Consider the following 22,212-nt stretch of genomic DNA (forward strand, 5'->3'; position numbering starts at 1 on the left):
GAGAGAGGAGAGCATTTTACCAAAATGAGTAGGATCTAGTGCGAAAGCGAGCCCAACCAGTATAAAGAGTCGATAGCGTCGAAGAGTGCAGGATCAAGAACAAAAGTCTCTTGTATGGAACCCATCGAGAACCCAATATCCACCAAGAGCGTTCCAAACTCAAGGCAGCGTAGTTCTTTCAGGTACAAGAGACCATCGTTCATTCATCGATGCATCTACGACGTCTGGATGATTAAGAGGTGACGAGTATTGTAGATGGGTTGGTTGGTGGTTAGGCAGGCTGGGATATCGACTTACTTCTCTCGACCAGCTGGCTCGTTCCCTTCAGCATCATTCTCCTCGGGGGAGACGACGACAGAAGGACTGTTTGCCAATAAGGCTGGAACTCCGAATGAGTTTGTAGACCCAAAGCGGAAAGAAGATCCAATGGAGCTTCTGACACCAAAGGTTGTCGCAGCTCCAAATTGAACTGCAGCCCCAGAACGAGTGATGACAGTTGGGAGTGAGGGTGCTACTGGAGCGCCCTCACTTACTGAAGATGGAGTTGAAGGAGCTGGCGCAGTGACAGCAGCCTGTGTTAAGAGAACGCTAGGGGATCCCCAGCCTGGATGTGCAGGTTTAAAATAACTGGACACATTTGGTGGAGCAGAAAAAGTCTCTTCAACTGCTTCAGCAGGATAAGGGAATTCCTGATGATCCTGTTGATTGTCATCCTCGGAATCCTCATAGTCAGGGAGATCTGGGATACCATTGTTTCCCGAAATGTCCCTCTGATTATCATCCTCGGAATCCTCATAGTCAGGGAGATCTGGGATACCATTGTTTCCCGAAATGTCCCTCTGATCGTCATCCTCTTCGTCCTCATAATCCTCATTGCCAGAGAGGGTCGTGGGGCCGATATACTGAGATTCATCACGTTCGTCGTCATCCTCATCGTCCTGTTTCTCAGAGAGGTATCGGGAATTTTCGGGTTGTGATTCATCCTGAGAATTGGTGACAGCTTCCGCCTCATTGGTGACAGCTTCCGCCTCATTGGTAACAGCTTCCGCTGGCTCATAAGAAGGGCTAGCAGGTTTGCGCTCTTCTCCATGATCTGATGCACCATATAGATCATCTATAGAAGCAGCAGGAGCAACAGATCTTTCACGAACAAATCCGGGATCTTCATTGGTAAGAACATGGACGCCACAGTGGTTGCATCTATTTCCATTGTAGCCACGGTCATGACTACACTCCCATCTATATGAACCCCGAAATCCGACGAGAGCAGAAGCTGAACCAGACTGTTGAGTGCCAGTAAATACATCTTCTGGAGCTCCGAGTTGAGGAAGACTATCAGAGCTATCGTCATCGCTGTTGACGTCGTTGACGTCATAATTGTTGTTACCCTTGCTGCAAGGAGATGGTGTGCGATAACGACGAGAGCGACCTTCCTGGTCACGTTTCTCATGACCATGATTTCCGTGAGACACGCCTCCTTGAGCTGAATCACTTGTTTCGATGCCAGGAACTACCCCACCTGCGGCAAAAGAACGACCCATACTCTGGAAAGAATCGCTCAGCAACTTATTCTTTGCTGTTTCGATCTTAAGAAGCTCCCTGGTTAGTTCGAGATCTTCTTGATCTTGAGTTTCTTCCGGAACTTTTTTGTTAAGAACATTGACGGCGATCCTATACCCCTCAACGACGTCCTCGAGTTTCTGGACTTCGGCCTTAAATTTCTGAGCGACGGTCCGGATTTGATTGAAATTGATCTGATGCTTGTTAACGCTGTCCACGAGCTCATCGTTTCTTTTGTTTAGTTGCTTGTTGTCGTCCTTTAAAAAGCGAACCAGTTTAGTAAGACGTTGTACTTCTTGGCTGATACGTGGATGTTCTTCAGCAAGTTGGATGAAGTTGTTTCTCTCAAGTCTGAGCTTATGATTCGACTCTAAAAGGCCTTTCATACTCTCTCTGATTTTGTCGTTTTCAGCGCGGGACGCCGCTTCCTGTTTCTCAATAGCCTTGATTCGTTCTTTCATCTCAGCAAACTTGATAGCAATCTCGTCGCACCTGCAGGTATTGGTTGTGCCGATCTTTGGAGGGTCAAGTTCCTCCTTAGCAACCTCGAGGTCGCTAGAAGAAAAATCCTGAGGCGCAGCAGGAAGATGGACTTCTGCCTCCGTGGCAGCCAAAGGGCCTGTAAGATCCGCAGCGGAGTGGGGTGTAAGCTGATCGACGACACTCTCATTATCGGCTTGGCCAGCTGTAACAGTGACCGCAGAAATCGGAGCCTTTGCCGTGACACCGTTTTCTTCGCCGACCAAAACTGGAGCGGCAGCCGTGCTTTCGACTGGCTTTGGAGAGGGTGTAGAAGTTGATGATCCAGCATCAAGTTCCTCCTTGGGAGCACCACCAGCAGTGCCAAATACTGGTGTGTCTTCAAGACCAAGGACTACCCTCTCCACTTGAGGGTAATAAGTCGTGGCAGCCAAATCAGATTGACCACTTGCTGGATTGAAACGACGGGAATCACTCCTCTCAACCCGTGCTCGCTTCATCGGCTCAGAAGGTTGTTCGCCAACGCCTTCGCCACCGCTGATAGTCTTTGCGCTTCTCTTCCTCTTGGAAGGAGAGAGCGGCTCCAAAGTTGGAACCATGGCATCGGAAAGCTACAGATTTGGAGTTAGCAAGTGTCATGGTGGAATCGGAAGTATGTGATCAAGTAAAACAATGCCAGGACAACATCTTGTAGTATGGTGCGCTGGATAAAAAAATGTTTCAAAATCAAAATGAAAACTTGAAGTTTCAGAAACAAAGAATGTTCACATTGATGAAATGTGAAATGGGGTTCAAGGTAGGGGAACATTATCGGCTATCAAAAAACATGAAATTGGTAAACAGATAGAACTTACTGCATTGTTACCACCAGATGGTAGTTGCCCGCTATTAGCTGGAGCTTTCTTGCCAGGTGAACGCATATTTGCGACCGGTGCAACATTTTTGGAGATACTTGACGCGGAGGAGGCTTGGTCTTGATCTGCCGATGTCTTCTTGACAGGAGACTTTGATCTCGTGATTGGCGGCATGATTCGTGAGGAAGGTGGTTTAAGAGTTGATGGTAAAAAGAGGAAGGATTCGTAGATAAGGTTGTGGTTGGAGGTAAGTAATAAGGACTTTCGAGAGACGAAGTGCTTTCAAGAAGTTATTGGTAAAATTGTTGTTATGTGGTGTTGGGAAACACGTAAAGTAAAAAAAGACTTGGATGTGAATTGGACGTATGGAGAAGTCGTCTTTTTCAAGAGAGAAGAGTTTCCTTGTGGGAAAGTAAAAGAGAAGTAGTAAAAGAGTCAGAATGGGTAAAGTGCGATGTAATGTGGTACCAGCGAGATTGATTGAATGTTTGCGAGTAGTACGACGGTTTTCAAGTATGATTGATGCTTTGGATGGATTCTGAAAATTTTGGATGTAAAGAGGATGGAGGTTGAGAAAAATTCTGAGAGAGAAGAGGATCCTTTTGTGCGCAAGAAAGTACTCGCTAATGAAACTTGATGAAAATTCTGATCGGCTTAGCGTTGGGAGTATTCAATTTTTGAGGCTTTTCATAATATATATTCACTTCAAAGAATCAATTCGCTTAGCGTTCTGCGGCAGTTTCCCAGCAAAACCTCAATACCTACGGAAGATCAAGTGCTCTAATATTGTTCTACTAACTTCAATTATGGTATCCATAGTAATGGGATGAATATTTATACCATAGGGAATACCTCAAACTGCTATTGAGAGGTTGTTTGACTCTTGGTGGCGGTGGAGGGGGAAGAGCTCAATAGAAAGTGAAAGGCGCGGAAAATCCCGCTGTGTCTTTTATCTCGGGAAGAATCAAGAATGCAAGTATCTAATTCACTTGTGTGACTCAACAAGTTCTTTGTCACAGGAAATTGCATATCAAAATGACGGCCATACTGTTGCCTAGCTCACAAGGTATGAGCACGTTTCCCAATGTCTCAATTTCTGTGGCTAATTAGAATCGAAAAGCGGGATACGATTTACTCCGCCTTCAATTCTCACTATTAATTAGTAATAGAAAGTGAATGATACTTCGAACACTGATAGATGACACCAAGATACGAGTTCGGCCTCGTGGTATGTTGAAGTCACGAGGCTGGGGCCGTATTTTGAGAGAGGCACTGTGGTGATCAGATTTACACCATAATAGTGAAGTCATTGTAAGGAGGTGCCGTATTGAAGCTCCAGGTAGAATTGAAGAGGCATTCTATGAGATTTGGTTAGTGGGCAGGCTTAGAGAGCAACAAGATGAATGCCATTTTTCACGGCATAGGATAGATTTCTGGATATGAATCGAAATTGTAGACAAGATCTGATATGCAGCGAGTACTATATACAATTTCTGTCATCGGTGGTATTTCTATGACCGTGGACATTAAGAACGATATACATGTAGAACCATACAAAAGTGACCAAAAAATTTCATGCCACAGCCATCATCATGAGCTTAGAATTGAGATCACAAACTTGGAGAATTATTCAAAACATATGGAGTACCCTTCACTGCAGACTCATGCAGGTAGACTACAAACATCCACCCCCATTTGTGGTTACCAGTATGGATTCGAGGAAGCCACGCCTCTCAATCGTGGTAAATATCAACAGGAAGGTGAACGTGCAAGTGAAGGTATTTTAGACCGCAGACCTAGGAATTTGGCGTTGCGGGAAGTAATGTCGATTTGTGAAGCCGGAATATCGTAAATGTAGGTTAGAGTCGATGGGGCGTCTTAATCCCAATATAAGAGTCGAATGTGGCCATGAGAGAGGCAGAAGGATATCCACAGTCTCGAGGCATCGACCGGAACAGAGCCGACACAGAGAATGATGTGACAGGAAAATTGAGCTGTGAAACTTAGTGCGTCTTGAATCCAAGATATATGGGTAGTTGTATTGTTTGCGGTAGTATCGTGTGTACTAGATTTGAGGTCCAGAGATTGACCGGAACAAAGTACCAAGTAATAAGTGTGGTCTGGGATCAAGGACAAGATATAGAGTCTGAAGGTGCTTTGAGTTTTGTCAGGACGTCTCCGTTCAAAGCTCAAAGGCATCCAAAGATTCAATACGAGTCAATGTGATCGATTGTGCGGTAGGTAGTTGTGTATTCTTGGTGGTGAGTCTTTTCGAATAGCTTGTCAATATTGAGCTTTCGGCAGACGGAAATCGGAAATTCGAAATCATTCAGCTGCCCATTAGAGCTGAATCCACCTTAGGAGAGCCACTCCTAAGGCTTCCTGGCTCCCTCTGGGCAACTTGAAATCTTCCTCGTAATCGATGACCTTGCTTCGTTGCTCGGGCGGTTCATGGTATGTTATAGACATGTTGATCGAATGGATAATCTAACGCCTGCGGATATCCTCAAGTTAGGTGCTGCGACCTTTACAAGGAAGTCTATGACAAGATTTGGTAACTGACTATGATTTGAAAAGACAGCTAAGGAGATTCCTCGATTGGACCAGGAAAAAGAGGTCTCTCAGGTGTGTCCCACAAGCGACAATTAGACTCGTACGTGTTGGACGGATCCGGTGACTGAGGGGTCACCGAAGGTGTGACGTATCGAAAAGGAACGGAAGAGCCGGTTCTCTGAATTTGTCATAATATCAGCAAAAGAAAAACAGAAGTGGCCTCTAGGAGATCTTCAAGGGTGGAGTGAGAATATTTGGTACCTTTGGGTTTGATGACCTAGAGACTGTATCAGAAGTTTCTTCGACCAGTTTTTCGTTGAATCCCATATCTTCTGGAACTATTTCAATTGAATCGATAGGAGTATCGCAGTTATAAGCGCCATTGTTAGAGCTATTATACAGAGTCATCAGTATCTCGGCAGCCATCTCGGCAGCGTTTTCATCCGCGAGCTTCGTTCGCTTTTCCGCCAGCTCCTCATCTGATATTTCGTAATTGACAGATATAAGCTCGGGAGTCTAGAGAAAGTTAGCGGAAGCATAGATTCCTCACGACGGGAAAGATCTTACTTTTCGACCTTCGTACAGTACATAAGAAGCCTTGTTGGTGCCCATAGCCTTTAGTGTTCTGTACTTGTCTTGAAGTGTATCGTATTTCTCTTGTAACTCAGCCTTCTCCGTCTCCTGTTTTGCTGCAAGAACAGATTGCTCTTGAAAGTCAGCCTTAACTGCTTCGCGCTCGGTTTCGAGACTTTTATTTTTCACTTGTGACTCAGTGCTAACTGCCTCAAGCTTGACTTCAAGAATGTTATGTTTGTCTTGCAAAATCTTAAAACTTTCAAGACCGCAAGTGGATCTTTCCCTCCAATATTCGGCATCTGAACGGTACTTCTCAATTGTGTCTTTTAGCTCTTCCTCACGAGCAACAGTCTCATTATCGAATTCCTCTCTGACCTCAAGCTTGATTTTCAATGCCCTGATTTCATCGTCTTTCTGCTGAAGAAGTTGTTGGAGAAATTTGTGATCTTGCTCCTTCAAAACACCCCGACAAGCTGTGTATGCGGTATTCTGAGTGACTGAGTCAACCATGTGCTGGTCATGGTCAGGAGGTGAAGTGGAAGAATGACCACGAGAAACATCAGGTAGACCACCAGAGACATGACTGGTGGAGCTTTCGACGCGCGAAGTTGTGAATAGGAGTGGCTTAGATTTGCCATGAACTTTTCGTTGGGGATGGTCGGTTGACTTCTTGAGAGGTGCGAGCGGAACATCTTCTCGTCTAGCACGCTTGGTGGGTTGCTGCTCATCGTTGTTGTCGAACTCGATGTCATGCTTGAGGGCGTCTTTTGGGGAGGACGAAGTGGAAGCGGGTGTGGGACTAGCATCTTTAGAAGCGTTATTCATGGTAGTGGAATTCATGGTGAGAACGTGTAGAATGATTTTTCAAGAAAAAGACGTGTGGGACTTCGAGAATTTAATGGTAAAAAGAGGAAGTTTGAAAGGTTTGTCTGTTGAAAGAGTTCTTGAAAATTGATTGTTGCGGGAATGTAAATTTTGGTCACTGAGATTTGGATGTACTTTGTAATTGTTGCAGGTTCAAAGTTGGAAAAGTGCGAATTATAAATTCATAAATTTTGGAGCTGCTGTAACATATCAAGTAGAATCCAGAGGCCGTGTCTACGCTCAAGGGCGATTAGCGAAATCTCATTTTAATTTTTACAGAAGTGAATATTCAAGACGCGACTAATAGGTAATCTCGCGATGTTGTTCATATTTTTGAAACAACAAACAAGCATAGTCAAAACAATAAAAGCTAATAAGAGCTACTTCACTATTTCTATATAAATTTCTATATAACACTCATGGCTACAAGTTGCCTCTTCTAGAGAACTACGGAAAACAATGAGTTCACTTCATACCACCAAAACATTGAAAGGTCTGGTACCAAGTAATTCTGTATGAATTCACTCGTTGAATGTCTGCAAGACGGGAAGTATAATACCGAACGTGAAATATTAAAATGATTGAGTGCTTATGCGTGCCCTTCCCATATAGAGACACTGCTGAGCGATATTACATATTGATTAGAACTCAAACTAAACAGCCAATTGCATGCTTGAACAGGTGAGCAGCTACAACACTAAAACATACAAGCGGTCAAACATGAGCAAGCAGACTACAAACTCATGGCTCTGATAAATTAATCTTTAATCTAGTGAAGGGAAGAATACTTTTATTTCACCATGTACTCATCAACGCCCCATCCAGTTTACTCGCACTTCATTTTGTCATTTCACAACTAAAGAACGCTTTTTCGTAACAGTTGCGGAGAATATCAACACATTCTTTCATGACAGATCTCAAGTAAATACAAGCAGAAGTGTGATAAACAGTAGTCAATTAGGCAAATCTATCTCCTTGTGGAAATATCCCGGAGGCACTTGACAGAATTCTACAAGCATCAGTGAACGATACAACGAATGAATTACGCAGAACCTTTCTTCCCCTGGTTTAGAGGATCTGTAAAGAGGAACTTGCCCCTGTGAGAAAGGATTAGGAGCAAAGTTGACGATGGCGACCATCAGTATCATAGTTGATGTGGTCCGTTAAAAAAAGACCAGCGAAAGTCAGAGCTGAGGGAAAGTGACTTCACCTTCAATCATGTTGTTTCCACAAAAAAGGAAATCCGAATCCCAACGCAATGATATTTCCATTTCCATTTCCATAGAAACTCTGTGAAAAGCACCATCAATGTCCTCAATGAATGATATCGGTATCAAATTTTCATAATGTATTTAATTGAAGCCTTTAGTACTGGGTTTTCTTGGATAATGATTCTACCTAATCCACCCCAAGAATGATGATCCTGATGAGAACAACTTGTTTCGTTCGTTTCTCCCGAGAAAGCAACTCATAAAATGCTAGTAGCATTCTAATTGTTGCCTCACATTGCACGAGACATCCAGTTGGCGGTCATAAGGGATAAGCATAACTTCCAGGCGCAACAACCTTGGTCCATACTGCTTTCATCTCCGTCACCACCACCAGAGAAAGAATCCTTGCTGAGTACTTTCGGATCATTAGCATCCGTTGACATTCGGCTCCTGGTAGTCTCATCTTGTTCTGTTTTATCTGTATTGTCTTCCATATATAGAGGCTCCCAGATAGGCATGTGTGAGCGATGTTCTTGACTGCCAACTGAATCTAGACGGGGCATATGCATGGTGTTGAAAGGTGTAAGATTCGCTTGTCGCTCCGACTTGTATGAAGTAAAAGGTGAATCGCGGGCCCATAGCTTAGAGTCTCGTCGATGAAATTGTCTGGCTTCTTGATACGCAGATATGGCGGTTTCGTCGTCAGAAGATAGGGAGTTAGAGCGATGGCCTTGAAGGATCATCATCGCGAACAGCTCAGTCAATTGACTTGATGGTACAATTCAAACAGCAACAAGCAATTGGTAATATCAATGAGAAAGTGGAGTTATTAATTAAAAGTCTTTGGGAGAACTTGATGCGTTAGACTATGAGATAGAAAGTGAAGGATATGGGAAAGAGGATCAACCTGTCGACAAATATTGAATAACGGGTTTATATTTGTATCTTGCGAAGGTTTGAACGGGTCATGAATTATTCATGTTACAAAATATACCGACTATCTTCACACTTGGGACAAAAAGTCAAGAGAAGTATTAGCAAAAGTGCAAACTTTCGGTAACTGCTATGGTGTCAATGACTACTTTGGAAGGTGCTCTACGGATTAGTCCTGCCATATCTTATCATAACCCTTCTTTAATCTTTGATACAAGCAGGCCTCTTGTTACACACTGATGAAGGTCAAATCTTCCACCATTTAAACATCAAATCCTTGACATTGAAGCACGGATATGACTAATTTGATCTCCACCAACTCACTTGACTCCACATGTCTCCACCCACAAAGCGCAAGTAATATATACTAAAGATTTTGCACTCCAGCATAGAATGAAGTAAACACTCAGCTCCTTGATAGCTTCTATAGTCCAATGGTTAGGATTCCACCCTTCCAAGGTGGAGGTCGGCGTTCGATTCGCCGTGGTTGCATTTCTTTTTTGACTTTCCTGGTCATGAAGTTTTTCACACATTCCTTCATGACCAGAATCCGGCTTATTGTCTTCTCCGTTATTGCACTCAAATACTATGTCTGGGTAGATTCGTTTTGGAAGTGCTTGGATTTCCGATCCCTGAATTGTATTTTGTGGTCCGTGGTTGTGTGTTAATTCTCGCTTGATTTCGGAGGGTGGGGTACTGAAATAGGGGATGTATCTATGTGTGGGGTGGTAACGTCGAAACCTTCGGCATTGGTAGCTTATTCATCTTGTCGTTTTATCTCATGCCTAATTTCACTTGTTGTATCAAGCTAAAATTAGCTTCTACATATAATTATCCTTCTTATTCTCAGATTTGGACATTACGAGTCTCGGCATCACCATCTTATCTTATCTAATCTAGAACAAAGTATCGCGTGGGTCATCGATATGTCATGAAGAGCTGACAGGTATTTGCATAATGATAGTTTGAGCTAAGTGACATATAGGATCTACATTACATGTGTGCTAACAACAATCAGGTGTACTATACATAGAAAATATGATCGGATCATAAATAATAGTCATATTTGGAGCTCCCTTTTGCTGTGGAGTGAGCTGGTTGTGACCAGCTTTACCAACTCACCCGACGGTTGTATGTTCTACCTATTTTGGAAACTGGGTTGAGAGGCAAGCTCTGGATAGATTGGAGTTTTAAGGAAACTGAAGATATTGAATTTAACAAGTCCTGTTCTTCTTTGTAGACTAGGAATTGATTCTCAAAACACAATACTCCGAATCATTAGATCTTCCCTTCAATCACTCACTAATAAAAGAGAATGTACTCGTTTTCAGACTATGAGATCTTGATTGGTGAGTGATTAATACACATAATCTGCGGCAGATCGCTGTATTCGTGAGAGCTAGATATTCATTAAGCACCCTTGCGCCCCAATATCTATCTCTAAACTGCGGTCACTCGTAATTCGGGCCATATCTCGTACTCAAGCATCTAGAATTTATGATTGAAGATCCACGTGATTTTCATTCAATACACCAGCATTATTGATCCATAACTTCCCTATTTGTGGCATGGTTTGTTATCAATGCCACTGAATATTGCACGGCCTCTCTCAAATCATCTTAAGAGAAGCAATTCACTTTCCGTTTACCACTCCAGATCTGACTTGGAATGTATCTCGAGTAGCCTAGCGCCTTGATCTTTGACTCTTCCTCTTCCTTATAAGCTCGCACTTAATCTTCTCCAGAGACTTTCTCTCCTCAATCAAGGCACTCATTTCATTTACCATTCGGAACAATAAAAAGTCACATTTCCAACATTGATCATTTCAATCACAAAAACTCACCTCTTCCTATTACAAGGTATTCTCGTTCATCAAGTCTTCATTTCCCCTCTCACGACATGTCTCGTCTCAACAGCCTCGTTGTTCTCGTTATCTCCATCTTCTCGCTCCTCACTACTGTCATGGGAAATACCTTGCAATTCCTATCGCGCGATTCCAACGAACGCACCATCTTTTTCACCCCGAATGATGGCTCTGCTGGAATTCCCAGCTTCTTTGTTCCGGCGAATGCTGTGAGCACCAATTCAGTTGTTCACTTTCCCCAAGGGTAATAAGTCCACCACCTAATTAGATACCAATTCTTCAAATTACTAACTATATCTTAACTTAGCTGGAGCGGTTCCTTCAAAGCTGTTCTTTCGGGAGAAAATTCAGACGTCCCCAAAATCACTGGTGATATCACATTCCAGGGCTGGCAAGGAGAAACTTATTATACTGTTTCTGCTGTTCAGAATTGTTGCGATAACTCGGGTATTCGAACTCTAGCTCCCAAATTTGACAGCCCTACATCTGGTTGCATTCAAGCACCATTTCCCTGTACTGAGTCGTACTCCAAACCTGGTGATATTCAGGTCCAGAGCACCCCGGCAGTAGATTTTATGTGTTTCTTAGGTGCCGTCTAGTTGGTGTCAGTGTGAGTTTTCTTCTTCTTCAAACGCAAGTTCTTTTCATAGCAAAGTATCATCAAGCTAACAGTGAGATATATAGTTGACCGGAGTCAATCTTAGTATCAAAGTACCTCTCGAGGAACAGTGAATACACAAAGAGCTCAAATTTGTGGTAATATGGAGAACATGAATCTGGCGGGAACAGAAATCTATCAGTAGTCACGAGTGGCAAAGGTGGCATCATATGGCTGGCTCCAATAATGTAACTCTCTTTTCAATCTTCCGATAGCATTGCATAGTTATAAATCAAGGATTTGCATGATAAAAATAGGTACCAACCTGTATAATTGTTGAATGTTGTTGTTTTGACCTATTTCCCTTTTTGATACATACTCACAGGAAATTTTTTATCGACAGAGATTATAGACAACCAAACCAGGGTATAATAATAAGCTCCGCCTTAGATTTCATATCAAGTGGCAGTATCCTGATCATATGGAAAGAATTTACTTTCATTTTGATTTGTTCATAAGTTGCATTCTCTACTTTCGCTTCAAGGTTGCTTCACGGTGTATTTCGTCTCTTCAATGAATATGTGTAGAGGTTCGTAACAGAATAGATTGGCTTGTATATATGTGACTCTAAATTGTAGTTCAAGATCGTTGACGCTTTTGTCCTGATTTTGTATGTGGTTGGTCCTTCCAAAACCCTCCATGTCAAGCGATTTCCCAGTCATCTTTCTCCTGCTGTTCTTGATTAACATGTAGAGCAATCTGGAACTAAACTAAATGCTAGTCTTCTGAAAAATTATAAATGGCAAGCGTATGGATATTCAGTTCATATTGATCTTGTCACATTAGGCTGGCCATTAATAAATACACAGGGCGCCAGGGTGCGATGGTTGGATCTTGATGCAGCCTGATGATGACAATGAATACGCAACAAGACCATAAAGTTATAAAATAACTACATTGACTCTTTGTCTGGATTTACTCAATATGTTTTTAGCAGCGATTCACACTTTTATAGAATAGTTCCACTTAAGCCACGGTTAATTTAACCATCTCCGTGAATGTTGAAGCAATAATCCTGTCTTTATGATTCACTGTATAAAAATTATCACATAACGACAACGCCCAATTCTCGGTATATATCAAAGAAATACTTTATCCTACCAGGCCGATCTACAACATTGTTTAAACCTTTTTAATAGACAGCAGAGGGCGTTGAAGCCCATAGGTTACCTTACAACACAGCAATTGGAATTTTGTTGTATACCAAATTGAAGATTTCAAGCTATGGAGTCTCAAGAGTTCAAAACCATCAACCCTATTTTCTATCATTCTAGCCAGCAAAAGCAAATGTTATACTTCGTTGAATCACTGGAGAAAATCAACTCACCAGAACCACACCTAACAACAAAAGAAGGTGGTGTCATCCAAATTACCCCAAAAGCGCTCACTGTAGCTATCTCAGGATGCTCCTCGTCAGGAAAAACAACGTTGGCATTACTACTTTCAGAAATATTTTCCTCTTCTCCAACTGAAAAAGATTCGACATGCATCAAATCTCCACGTATATCAGAGGAAAACAACCCAGGAAACGCACAAGCTAGACACCCCTTCACAACCACAATTCACCAGGACTCTTTCTTCATTCCAAAAGCTGACTGTCCATTGGTCCAATTTAACAGCGCCCCTAGCGACGGACATTTCATAAAAGAAAGTCTTGCTCAAAAGAATGATAATCCAGTCTATTTCTACGCCAGGGATGACGCAAATGGGAAAGCAAATGTACAGATCACTGGACCAAATACTGATTGTATGGAAGCGATCAATTTTGGCAATCTACTTCGAAAGGTCCAGGCTACGAAAACTAATAATGCTGAGCCAGAAAAAGATGCTCAATTTAAAGATGACGCAGACAAGAAGAAACTGCTCGAGCAATATTCCGAGATGATCGAAAGCATGCGCAAAAAGGTTAGAGAATGCTTGGCCTTAGTAACAGTTAATCATGCCTTGGGAAATGGTACTGTTGCAGATTATAACCATGGATGGGTGTTCGTTGAGGGATTCCTATTGTTCAGCAGAGCTTTGCCTTCTGATGATGGAAGCTCATGGCTAGATGCATCCTCAAAAGTCGAAGACTGCTGTGCAGGGCGGCCAGAAAAATTTCGACAAGAATTCAAAAAAGATGCTGCGTTGAAGGAGAATAAAAATATGAGAGCAAAGGAAGAGATAGTTCTGGCAAATGCAGCTTTGACGCAAGAGTTCGATATCAAACTATTCTTGCCTACTAGCAAGGGGGTCGCTAAAGAGAGGAGACTGAGCAGGCTCCCGTACATTGACTTTCCAGCTGGTGGAAGATATCCTGGACAGATGTGGAAGTCAGAGGGATACTTCGAAGGAGTCGTTTGGAAGGGTTATGAAGATTCATTCGATTGGTTGTTGAAAGAGACCGGAAAAGAGAATGTCGACGGCGTGTTTGTTAGAACTACCGTCGATGACACGATTGAGAATACTGTTTACTGGGCAGTTGAGATCATTCTTCAATTTTTGAAAGCAGGCAGCGGGGTAGTTTCAAAGGACGATGCTCGAAGACTCAAGGTCACGGGTGCTCATCTCGGACAGTAGGGAGTTTTCTGAAGTCTCCTGATATAGTGAGGATCGCCCCTTTGGCATCTAGGCAGTAAGGGGAGCTGGGTTGGCATTTGATATAAGACAATTAAGATTCTTCCGGTGCTAGTGGTATTTCATAGATATTAATGATAATGAAAAGTCGTAGAATCGTTGACTCCAAATTTTAAACTTGCCATTTCACAGTGCTAAAGTTGTGGTGGGAAAAAATGGCAGCCTTGCGCAAAAGGCTACAATTTCTAGCGTCCAAACCTCAACGACCTTCGAACCTACATTTCCTCATTTGTTTACAATCAGCAACCATGTCACACCTTTTTAATCCTCTTGCAACAGCTCAACAACTATACCAAAATACCTCAAGCAACAGACTTCCAGTTGAACTTCAAGACAGCATTCGGTTCTATACCGCACGACTTACGCAAGCCGCAGGCATTCTGCTTGGACTTTCCCAAGATATCACAGCTCAAGCAAATGTTCTTCTCTTCAGATATTGGCTTGTGGATGACTTGATGCAATATGAATATAGCGTAAGTGATAAATTGGAAGTGTATCATTGATTTCCTAAAATAACATGTCCTCAGGATGTCTCAGCAGCTACACTCTACCTGACGGCCAAAGTATCCGCGTCTCCTCGATCCTTTCGTAGCATAACGAATGTATATGCTTATCTCCTCTCTCAATCCGCAACTCTCACAGATTCTTGCGAACCCGACAATGATCCCTCGTCGTACTATCTTTCCGAATCTGCTTACATATCCTATCGTACACGACTTCTCAACATTGAAGGCCAAGTCCTGAATGGTCTGGGATTCAGTACACACGTCGCTCTTCCCCATCCTCTCGCGATTACGTATCTCCAAACTCTCGACATATTTTCATCAGCGCATAGAAATGGCAGTGGCAAAGCGGTCGCAAAAAAGACAATACAGTATCTTAACACAGCGTTGGTCAGTCCGCAGATGCTATATTTAACACATCAGCCATGCGCATTAGCAGTGGCGGCAATATACCTAGCGGCGAAGGAAGAGGGGATCAAAATGCCAGAAGAAGAATGGTGGGAGGTATTTGATGTTGAGAGGGAAGAGTTAGGGTTTTTGGTAGTAGGAATGAGAAGTTTAGAGGGCGTGGCACGGAGGGGCAAAGAAATATTCGGGGAGAAGATGGTGGTCACTAAAGATGATATTACAGAAGAATTGGGGAAGAGGGGACTGGGTCCAAGTAACGGGACTAGTAATGGTCATAGCAAGAAGATCGATGAAGAGGATGAAATGATGAGATTGATGGATGAGAGGATGGAAGATTCATAAACCTTCTGAAATGTGGAAGGCATGGAGCTCAAGAGGGAAGCTGATCATTAAACCGTGTGAAAGTCGACGGAAGACCTTCGAGCATATGGCCTTTGCAATCATATGACATATATTTCTCGACCTTACGGGGACGCAAAATAATCTTGATAAAGGCTATGCAATCCGGCTAATAAGCAAGATGGAGAAGATGCATTGTGGGCATGTAGTATGAGATGTATATTGGCTGATGGGCTTGTGTCTAACACTGGGTATAAGGGCCATTGCCCTTTCCGGTCACCAGCGCAAAACCAACCAGAAAAGCAAAGAGAAGAAAACCATCCCAAGCTTTACAATGTCGCTGGCAAAACATCAGGATCGGTATTGGGATAAAAGCCAAAGACTAGCAACAAGCAATCTGTTAGGAACACTACTACATATTGGTTTGAAACTGCTGTCAAATTAACAAATCCTTTGATCGATTTCTATCGCCTTCATTGTCCCAGCCCCTTGCCATATATTGTTGCCTTGGTCTACTTGTACAAGTGTAGATTGTCCCACATTCAATCTCTCATCCGAATCGTTCATTCTCGTTTGTGTTTTCAATATAGAATCATCAACTTTGCGCTTTGGTTTTGATATTCGTTCCAGGCGGTAATAACTATTGTTTTCTGTGGAATCGTTCGTGCTTGGAGACTTGAAGAACGTCATTTTGATGAAAGAGGGGAGATGAGGTAAGCAACCGCAGATGATGCCAATGTTAACCTCAGCAATACTGTGTATGTATATAAGTCAATACTCTGTAATAACAGGAAAAGATTTTCACTTGCCTCCAGAGGAGTATAGGTACTAGACTATAAGTCTTGTCCAGAGTACCGCCAAGATGTAGCGTTTCATAAAGACGCAGGACACTGGCGGTACAGGCTCTGTTGAAAGTTATTAGATTGCATTTCTCTTTGCGGAAGATACATACAAAATGCCAGCTCCAAACACAGTCGAGACTCCAATCTTCCGCATTGTACCAGTTTTCAATCCCCAAATCAATGGTATCGGTAGGAACAAAATCGTGAAATCACTAATGATACTCATGGCACAATCGGCAAGGAATATGGAATTCTCGTTAAGACAAGTGCCTTTCCTAGTCAGAGGATCCCAGAAATGGGCGACCGGCCAGCATATGAATATCTTTGCTGCTGTTGCAGGAACATAGTATAGTGCCATGAAGCCGATTAGCACTCGTATCGCCCACCATATCTTATTGTTGACGCCAAAGATGCGAGACAAGAGAAGTAGAATTGCGACCTTGGTCGCAAAGACTTGCGGCCCGTATAACATCTGAGCCACATAAACTAACTTTGCATACGACGTCAATACAGATTTACTTCATATATTCTTTAACTCACCTTTCCAAACATTTTGATCTTTGTAGCTGGAACGTCCCATTGATGGACTCCAGCGCCATAATGGTTCACTATCATGTATTAGAGTTGTTTGTGCATGTGTCCCCTGATTGAAAACTTGCAGGATAATGCCATTCCAGAGTATATAAGGGTGCCAACCTGCATGTCCAATCAGCATTTTGGAGCTTCAGCAAGAGTATCGCTGAGATGACTTACCCAGGCCACTATGCAAGCATCTTCTCACATCAGTAAGTTTTCTCGAAACTTAAGATTTCAAAGCTCACAGTCATCTCCCGTTGTCTTTCCATGTATAAAGATTCTCGTATACAGTCGTAGAATGACGAATAAAGTGACTACTGGCACACAGACTGCCTGGCAAAGAATATTATATCTAGCGATGCTGGGTGGGCTGACAAAATTTGGAGTGACTCCAGACGGTGGAGGAAGAGCACCTTCAATTGCTTGACGCCCAAAGAGATCCATATCGGTGTAGTATATTATATGAAATTGTTGTAGAAACAAGTGCAAAGTTTGAGTTACATCGACATCATTGTTTTCTGTCCGCAGACTAAAGTCATCACTTCGACCCGGAGAGAAGTCTAATGGTTGGGACTTCCCTTAGTGGGCAAAGTTACCAAGTAGCTATCTACCTATGCTAGATGATTTAAACAAAAGATTCTGAAGGTAGGGATCTGGATACAAATGCGTAAAATGCTTTTGAGCTAGTCGTAGTCATGAAACAAGACTATCTGCAAAACAATGACTGGTACAATGAGATGCAAATTCATGTTGGCCAATTAAGAAGCCGCAAGAATTATTATGTCAGAGTTTGATACCGATTCTTTGGGTGCAACTTCAAATTGGATTTTTAGCCTGTTTTCTACATCCAAGGACAGGAATAATAGTGCCATTTACAGGTGGGAATCGCGCGTGGAAATCCAGAATAACAGGAATTGTCGTCAAAAGGTTTAACGAGAAAACGGGAAGGGGCGTGATTTTTTCATTTCAACCGCTCCTGGCCCATCCAAGGAGACTACTATACCAACTTCAAATCCAACTATCCAACGTTACATCGGTTACTGATATCGGCATTTAGTACTCGTCTTTGAAATCCTTAAGCCTAGATATTTATATTGTCACTATTGGTTGGGCTTGAACCGATTAATATGCTCTGAATATAACGTCCGCTAAAAGATCTGTGCCAAAATTTTAGAAAGAAAGAAATTGTGCAAATATGACCGAAGTATTACACGACACCAGTAGATGTCCGGTTGAATAAGGTCGTTATTCAAGATAGTTGGCAAGACCAAAGTGATGGATGCGATGCGGCACAGCCCTAAAAGTATACGACAATACATCCATGAAAGAAATTTATCCACGGAAGACTGATCCGCGCCCCCAAGTCCCTGACAAGTGGAGAAGCTCCAGGATCAACACAGTCTAATAATGCTTAGGCCACTTAATGGCGGAACAAGCTTCTTAGTCGGGCAATGTGGTGTGTGGATTCAAGGAAGAGCGTGGGAAGTTTCCCTCCTTCTGTATTTGTCAAGTTGTCCGGAAGTTATAGATGAAAAAGCTCTCATAGTTTTGTTGGATTAAGTTGATTCACATCAGTCTTATCTCTGTTTTGCAAGGATTTATCCCAGGGTATCAATAATTTTCCACGGGTACCACACTAAAATCACGTGCAAAAGAGTATGGCAACGTACCCCGGGACCCAAACCGCCATCCTGCATCATCATTCATGTCATGTACCCTTCATACTAACTTCTGTATCCGCCAGAACCTCATTTATATATATCGAAGGGAGCCAGTATACTCCCACTGCTAAAGAGCACCCTCGTAATGCGGTAGGTTCAATCAAAATCGAGCAGTCACAAATGTTTGCTACGGATCTTTTGTCTTCAATGCATTGGCTCTCTGGGGACCCTGACAAAACTGCATGTAGGCTCAGAGTTTTTACCATATAAATATGTTCCTCAAGAAAATATACCAGGAAATAGTCAGGGCTTGCACTAGATGGCGTGTTATTTCCAGTCATGCCATGGAAGGATGGAAGCTTCCGTCCGCTGCCCAAATCAAGCATCACATAATCAAAAAAGAACACCCCTAAACATACAGCTATTTCCGAATTCTAGTAATAGAAATGGTTAGGCCAGGACTAGACAGCCATTAATCGGAGATGATTCTCAAAAAGAGCATAAGCCACAGCATACCATAGCTGTAAGCTCAATTCCCGAGACGCGTTACTCGAGTCTGATCTCATGCAGGAATGCTCATAAACGAGGAGACTAAAAGTAAAGAAACTATAAGGTAATGAGATAGTGTAATAACAGAGTATATTTCCGCAGTGTGGAAGCCTCTTACCTCTTCGACTCAGTCAGAACAGACAAAATTGCGTTGAAAAGACCTCGTTGAATTACACCACTCTAATCAACAGCATGACTTCCAATACCACGATGGGTGAGAATATCGTTCAGGAGGACTATATGTTTAGTCGTGGATTTCGAGACTCGGCACGGTATCTATGTCCCAGATCTAATCCGAGGTTGTTGCAAACTTTTGACTAAGTTGAATAGACTCCATATTCAACATCTGTTGTGGAACATACGCTTGGGATGGCTGCTCCATCCTTCAATTCCCTTCCCGAAGACTTCCCAAAAAGAAGATGCATTCTCCGTCGCCGATATAGGAATTGGTAGTGCGTAAGTGTTTCGTCAATAAGTCAATTGAATACCAACAATTAACTGAACTTTTATCAATGCAGAGATTGGCTGCTAGAATTGTCACAGAAAGTCTCGCAGAATGTGCGACTTCATGGTTTCGACATATCCAAAGAACTTTTCCCAGCAAAAGAATACCTTCCTTCAAACATGAACCTTGAGATTCTCGATGCTTTCGGACCGTTGCCCGAACATCTCAAGGGAAAATTCGATATTGTTCACATCAGGGCTTTCACAATTGTTGTGAAAGGGGGCCATCCTGGAATTTTGCTAGAAAATCTCATTGCTATGCTGAGTAATTACATCATATCATTTTTCCACATCGCGGGTGAGAATATTGAGAGCTAATCTATGGATGAAACTTCAGAGCCAGGAGGATATCTCCAGTGGGATGAGATGGATTCTGCATCTTTCAGTGCCCATTCCCCAAACGAACGTACACCCAAAGTGAATATGGAACTAGTCATAGACATATTTCAAGAAATGTGCAAGAAGAGTGACCTAGCTTTTGAGTAAGTTGTTGATTCTACAAATCCCGGCAGAAAATGGCTAACCAAGCCCCTCTTGATTGCCAGATGGATCTCCAACTTGGCAGAGATATGTGAACAACAAGGCCTGAAAGTCGTCGACAGCATCCGTCTTCCGTGTAATGATATAATGAGACAAATGACGACGGATAATTATTTGATGGGCCTTGAGGATTTGGGATATGTTGTATCGGAGAGAGCGCTTGGGGAAAGAACAGCGTATAGAGAGGCGTTCAACAAAGCGGTGTTGGAGACAAGAGAAGGGGTCAGTATTTCTATGGATATGGTTGTTGTTGTGTGTCAATTGGAGAAGAAGTGATTGCGAAGAAACGAGGTTCTAAATGTCTTATGATAATGAGCTGCAAGATCGGATAAGTTATCCGATCAAATGCGGAGAAAGCTTCACTTGACTACGATTAATCCAACCATTTTATTTTCAAGATTCCAACTTAATATGAAGAATCAATCCAAGAAGCCCAATTATTTCCCCACAATGTGGTCTTACTGACAGTTCCGGTGGCAGCCGTTTCCTAGATCAACAGTAAGTACGTTTCTTCTGATCCGCTTACATGTCCATTTTACTCACATAAATCCTCGCAGATGTGCTTGAGCCAGCTCCGGTATTGGCATATTCCATAAATATTCTAACTCATGTCAACACTTTTCATTGAATAAAGCCATGGGGTGAAACATACGGTGTAGCATCAGCGGCAAGTGTAGTCCACCCCGCTGCGTTCACCACGTCTGTCAATACAGAGTTCTGGAATATTACACGAGCAAGAGCTCGCCATGGTCTTCCGAGGTAGACCTTTCCTGTCAGACTATATCCGGCTGCTTGAGTAATCTACAAAAGTTTAGATATTTGTTCGAGAAATGGGATGAATATCCTACGGTGCTGCTGTCAATAATATACCAAGCAGAATCAGTAGCAAGTGTCCTTGAGTTTGCGGTGATTGCACCTCCTCCGTTCGAAGCAATTGTACCTGGAAAGCGGTTAGAACATTTTGCTGGCATCAATTTGGTCGTTGCATTGTCCGGGATAGCAACATACATTCACCGAACCAAGCAGCAGCATTCCCAAATATATAGTCCACAGCCCCTTTCATGGTTAGTAATTGCCATTTTTATTCTTCGAGTTGTTCAAAATTTACCTTCAATATAACAATTCGAGTAATATTGCTTGCCGGATTTGGCATAAAGAGTATCTTGGTAGCCAGTGAATGAGCATCCATAGTATCCTTGCTGGTCCCCACTGGCGGTCACAGCAACGGCCTAGAAAGGGCCATGTCAGTCAGTCAACTTCTCCCTGCTACAAGATGTAGCTTGAAGAAAAAAACAAACCTGAACTCCGGCTCCATAGGTATTTGCAAAGTTGACATTATAAGCCTTGAAATTGGCGCTTGTGATCTTTGCTGTAGAGCTAGCATCGAGGCCAATACTGGTAGAATTAATGCCATGCGTAATTGTTACTGTGTTGCTTTTGTATGTTCCAGTGCTGTCGCAAGTCAATTGCCTGCCTCCCAAAATTAGAAGTGAGTATTTACTTTGTAGTGTATCCATAGACGGTGAGATTTCCTGCATAACTAATAGTTACTTGCTCGTTGTATGTTCCGCTATATATAAAAATGCATGCAACGGCAGTTGACGACCCAAGGGCAGTCAAAGCAGCCCCAACTGTGCTATATTCGCCGGAGAGAGTACCGCTCCCTCTCACTGTCAGGCACCCAGAGGGTGGACTAGTTCGGCCAGCTCTTTTTTGCAGTAGAGGTGTTGCATCTATGAAACCAACAAATAAGAGAATGGCAAGTAAGAAACTCGGGATATATTTGAAAGTTGCCATGGTTCTAAAGATAGACTTCAACAGCACACAGCGAATTTGGTTGATGACAAGTCAGTAGCGTATCCTAGACGCAAGAGTACCAGTATTTATACATGGTTTCGTTGTTCTAGATTTAGCCAAGGAATGAAGTTTGTTCAACATCTCACCCGCTCCAATTGAGATTTCAAACCTACCCCTCTGATTGCCTCGGTCAAAATACTGTACATCCCTTCGTGCTCGCAGGAAATGGTACGGAAATATCACAATTAAGCTTATTTTGCGGGGTATCACTCCCCATTTTTCCGTTTGCATTGGCAACGGAACATTTTGAAAATCCACGCGTCG

General features: G+C 42.7%; 9 protein-coding genes across 10 annotated transcripts; 4 read left to right on the plus strand and 5 right to left on the minus strand.

Moving 5' to 3' along the window:
• Positions 1-225: 225 nt before the first annotated feature.
• BCIN_01g11070 (hypothetical protein) lies at positions 226-3,639 on the minus strand. The gene has a single exon (XM_024690957.1). It carries the CDS (start codon positions 2,637-2,639, stop codon positions 294-296), a length of 2,346 nt encoding a protein of 781 aa, XP_024546727.1. The 5' UTR covers positions 2,640-3,639; the 3' UTR covers positions 226-293.
• A 1,881-nt stretch (positions 3,640-5,520) lies between these two features.
• On the minus strand, positions 5,521-6,912 carry BCIN_01g11080 (hypothetical protein). Its single transcript, XM_001549318.2, has 2 exons — positions 6,015-6,912; positions 5,521-5,963 (listed from the first exon to the last, which is right to left on the minus strand). The coding sequence occupies exons 1-2, from the start codon at positions 6,861-6,863 to the stop codon at positions 5,670-5,672; spliced, it is 1,143 nt and encodes a 380-aa protein (XP_001549368.1). The 5' UTR covers positions 6,864-6,912; the 3' UTR covers positions 5,521-5,669.
• A 1,297-nt stretch (positions 6,913-8,209) lies between these two features.
• Positions 8,210-9,100, minus strand: BCIN_01g11090 (hypothetical protein). 2 transcript variants are annotated; one of them, XM_024690959.1, is made up of 2 exons: positions 9,006-9,100; positions 8,210-8,939 (listed from the first exon to the last, which is right to left on the minus strand). In XM_024690959.1, the coding sequence occupies exon 2, from the start codon at positions 8,842-8,844 to the stop codon at positions 8,389-8,391; it is 456 nt and encodes a 151-aa protein (XP_024546728.1). In that variant the 5' UTR covers positions 8,845-8,939; positions 9,006-9,100; the 3' UTR covers positions 8,210-8,388. The 2 variants fall into 2 exon arrangements, with proteins under 2 accessions (XP_024546728.1, XP_024546729.1); XM_024690958.1 differs by having other exon boundaries at positions 8,210-9,100.
• Positions 9,101-10,601: 1,501 nt separating this feature from the next.
• Positions 10,602-11,798, plus strand: BCIN_01g11100 (hypothetical protein). The gene is made up of 3 exons (XM_024690960.1): positions 10,602-11,139; positions 11,203-11,505; positions 11,580-11,798. Exons 1-2 carry the CDS (start codon positions 10,931-10,933, stop codon positions 11,492-11,494), a joined length of 501 nt encoding a protein of 166 aa, XP_024546730.1. The 5' UTR covers positions 10,602-10,930; the 3' UTR covers positions 11,495-11,505; positions 11,580-11,798.
• An 826-nt stretch (positions 11,799-12,624) lies between these two features.
• On the plus strand, positions 12,625-14,277 carry BCIN_01g11110 (hypothetical protein). Its single transcript, XM_001549315.2, has one exon. The coding sequence runs from the start codon at positions 12,778-12,780 to the stop codon at positions 14,110-14,112; it is 1,335 nt and encodes a 444-aa protein (XP_001549365.2). The 5' UTR covers positions 12,625-12,777; the 3' UTR covers positions 14,113-14,277.
• Positions 14,278-14,326: 49 nt separating this feature from the next.
• BCIN_01g11120 (hypothetical protein) lies at positions 14,327-15,578 on the plus strand. The gene is made up of 2 exons (XM_024690961.1): positions 14,327-14,642; positions 14,697-15,578. Exons 1-2 carry the CDS (start codon positions 14,418-14,420, stop codon positions 15,420-15,422), a joined length of 951 nt encoding a protein of 316 aa, XP_024546731.1. The 5' UTR covers positions 14,327-14,417; the 3' UTR covers positions 15,423-15,578.
• A 182-nt stretch (positions 15,579-15,760) lies between these two features.
• Positions 15,761-17,387, minus strand: BCIN_01g11130 (hypothetical protein). The gene is made up of 7 exons (XM_024690962.1): positions 17,083-17,387; positions 17,015-17,034; positions 16,921-16,957; positions 16,802-16,869; positions 16,372-16,751; positions 16,229-16,324; positions 15,761-16,173 (listed from the first exon to the last, which is right to left on the minus strand). The coding sequence occupies exons 1-7, from the start codon at positions 17,279-17,281 to the stop codon at positions 15,861-15,863; spliced, it is 1,113 nt and encodes a 370-aa protein (XP_024546732.1). The 5' UTR covers positions 17,282-17,387; the 3' UTR covers positions 15,761-15,860.
• Positions 17,388-18,354: 967 nt separating this feature from the next.
• On the plus strand, positions 18,355-20,422 carry BCIN_01g11140 (hypothetical protein). The gene is made up of 8 exons (XM_024690963.1): positions 18,355-18,493; positions 18,582-18,648; positions 18,747-19,021; positions 19,069-19,319; positions 19,378-19,503; positions 19,566-19,816; positions 19,889-20,033; positions 20,097-20,422. Exons 4-8 carry the CDS (start codon positions 19,240-19,242, stop codon positions 20,365-20,367), a joined length of 873 nt encoding a protein of 290 aa, XP_024546733.1. The 5' UTR covers positions 18,355-18,493; positions 18,582-18,648; positions 18,747-19,021; positions 19,069-19,239; the 3' UTR covers positions 20,368-20,422.
• A 15-nt stretch (positions 20,423-20,437) lies between these two features.
• BCIN_01g11150 (hypothetical protein) lies at positions 20,438-21,969 on the minus strand. Its single transcript, XM_024690964.1, has 8 exons — positions 21,593-21,969; positions 21,390-21,543; positions 21,200-21,320; positions 21,100-21,147; positions 20,940-21,031; positions 20,744-20,892; positions 20,635-20,692; positions 20,438-20,578 (listed from the first exon to the last, which is right to left on the minus strand). The coding sequence occupies exons 1-8, from the start codon at positions 21,886-21,888 to the stop codon at positions 20,498-20,500; spliced, it is 999 nt and encodes a 332-aa protein (XP_024546734.1). The 5' UTR covers positions 21,889-21,969; the 3' UTR covers positions 20,438-20,497.
• Between the last annotated feature and the right edge of the window lie 243 nt (positions 21,970-22,212).

The sequence above is a fragment of the Botrytis cinerea genome, chromosome 1, assembly GCF_000143535.2.
Source record: "Botrytis cinerea B05.10 chromosome 1, complete sequence".
NCBI lineage: Eukaryota > Fungi > Ascomycota > Leotiomycetes > Helotiales > Sclerotiniaceae > Botrytis > Botrytis cinerea.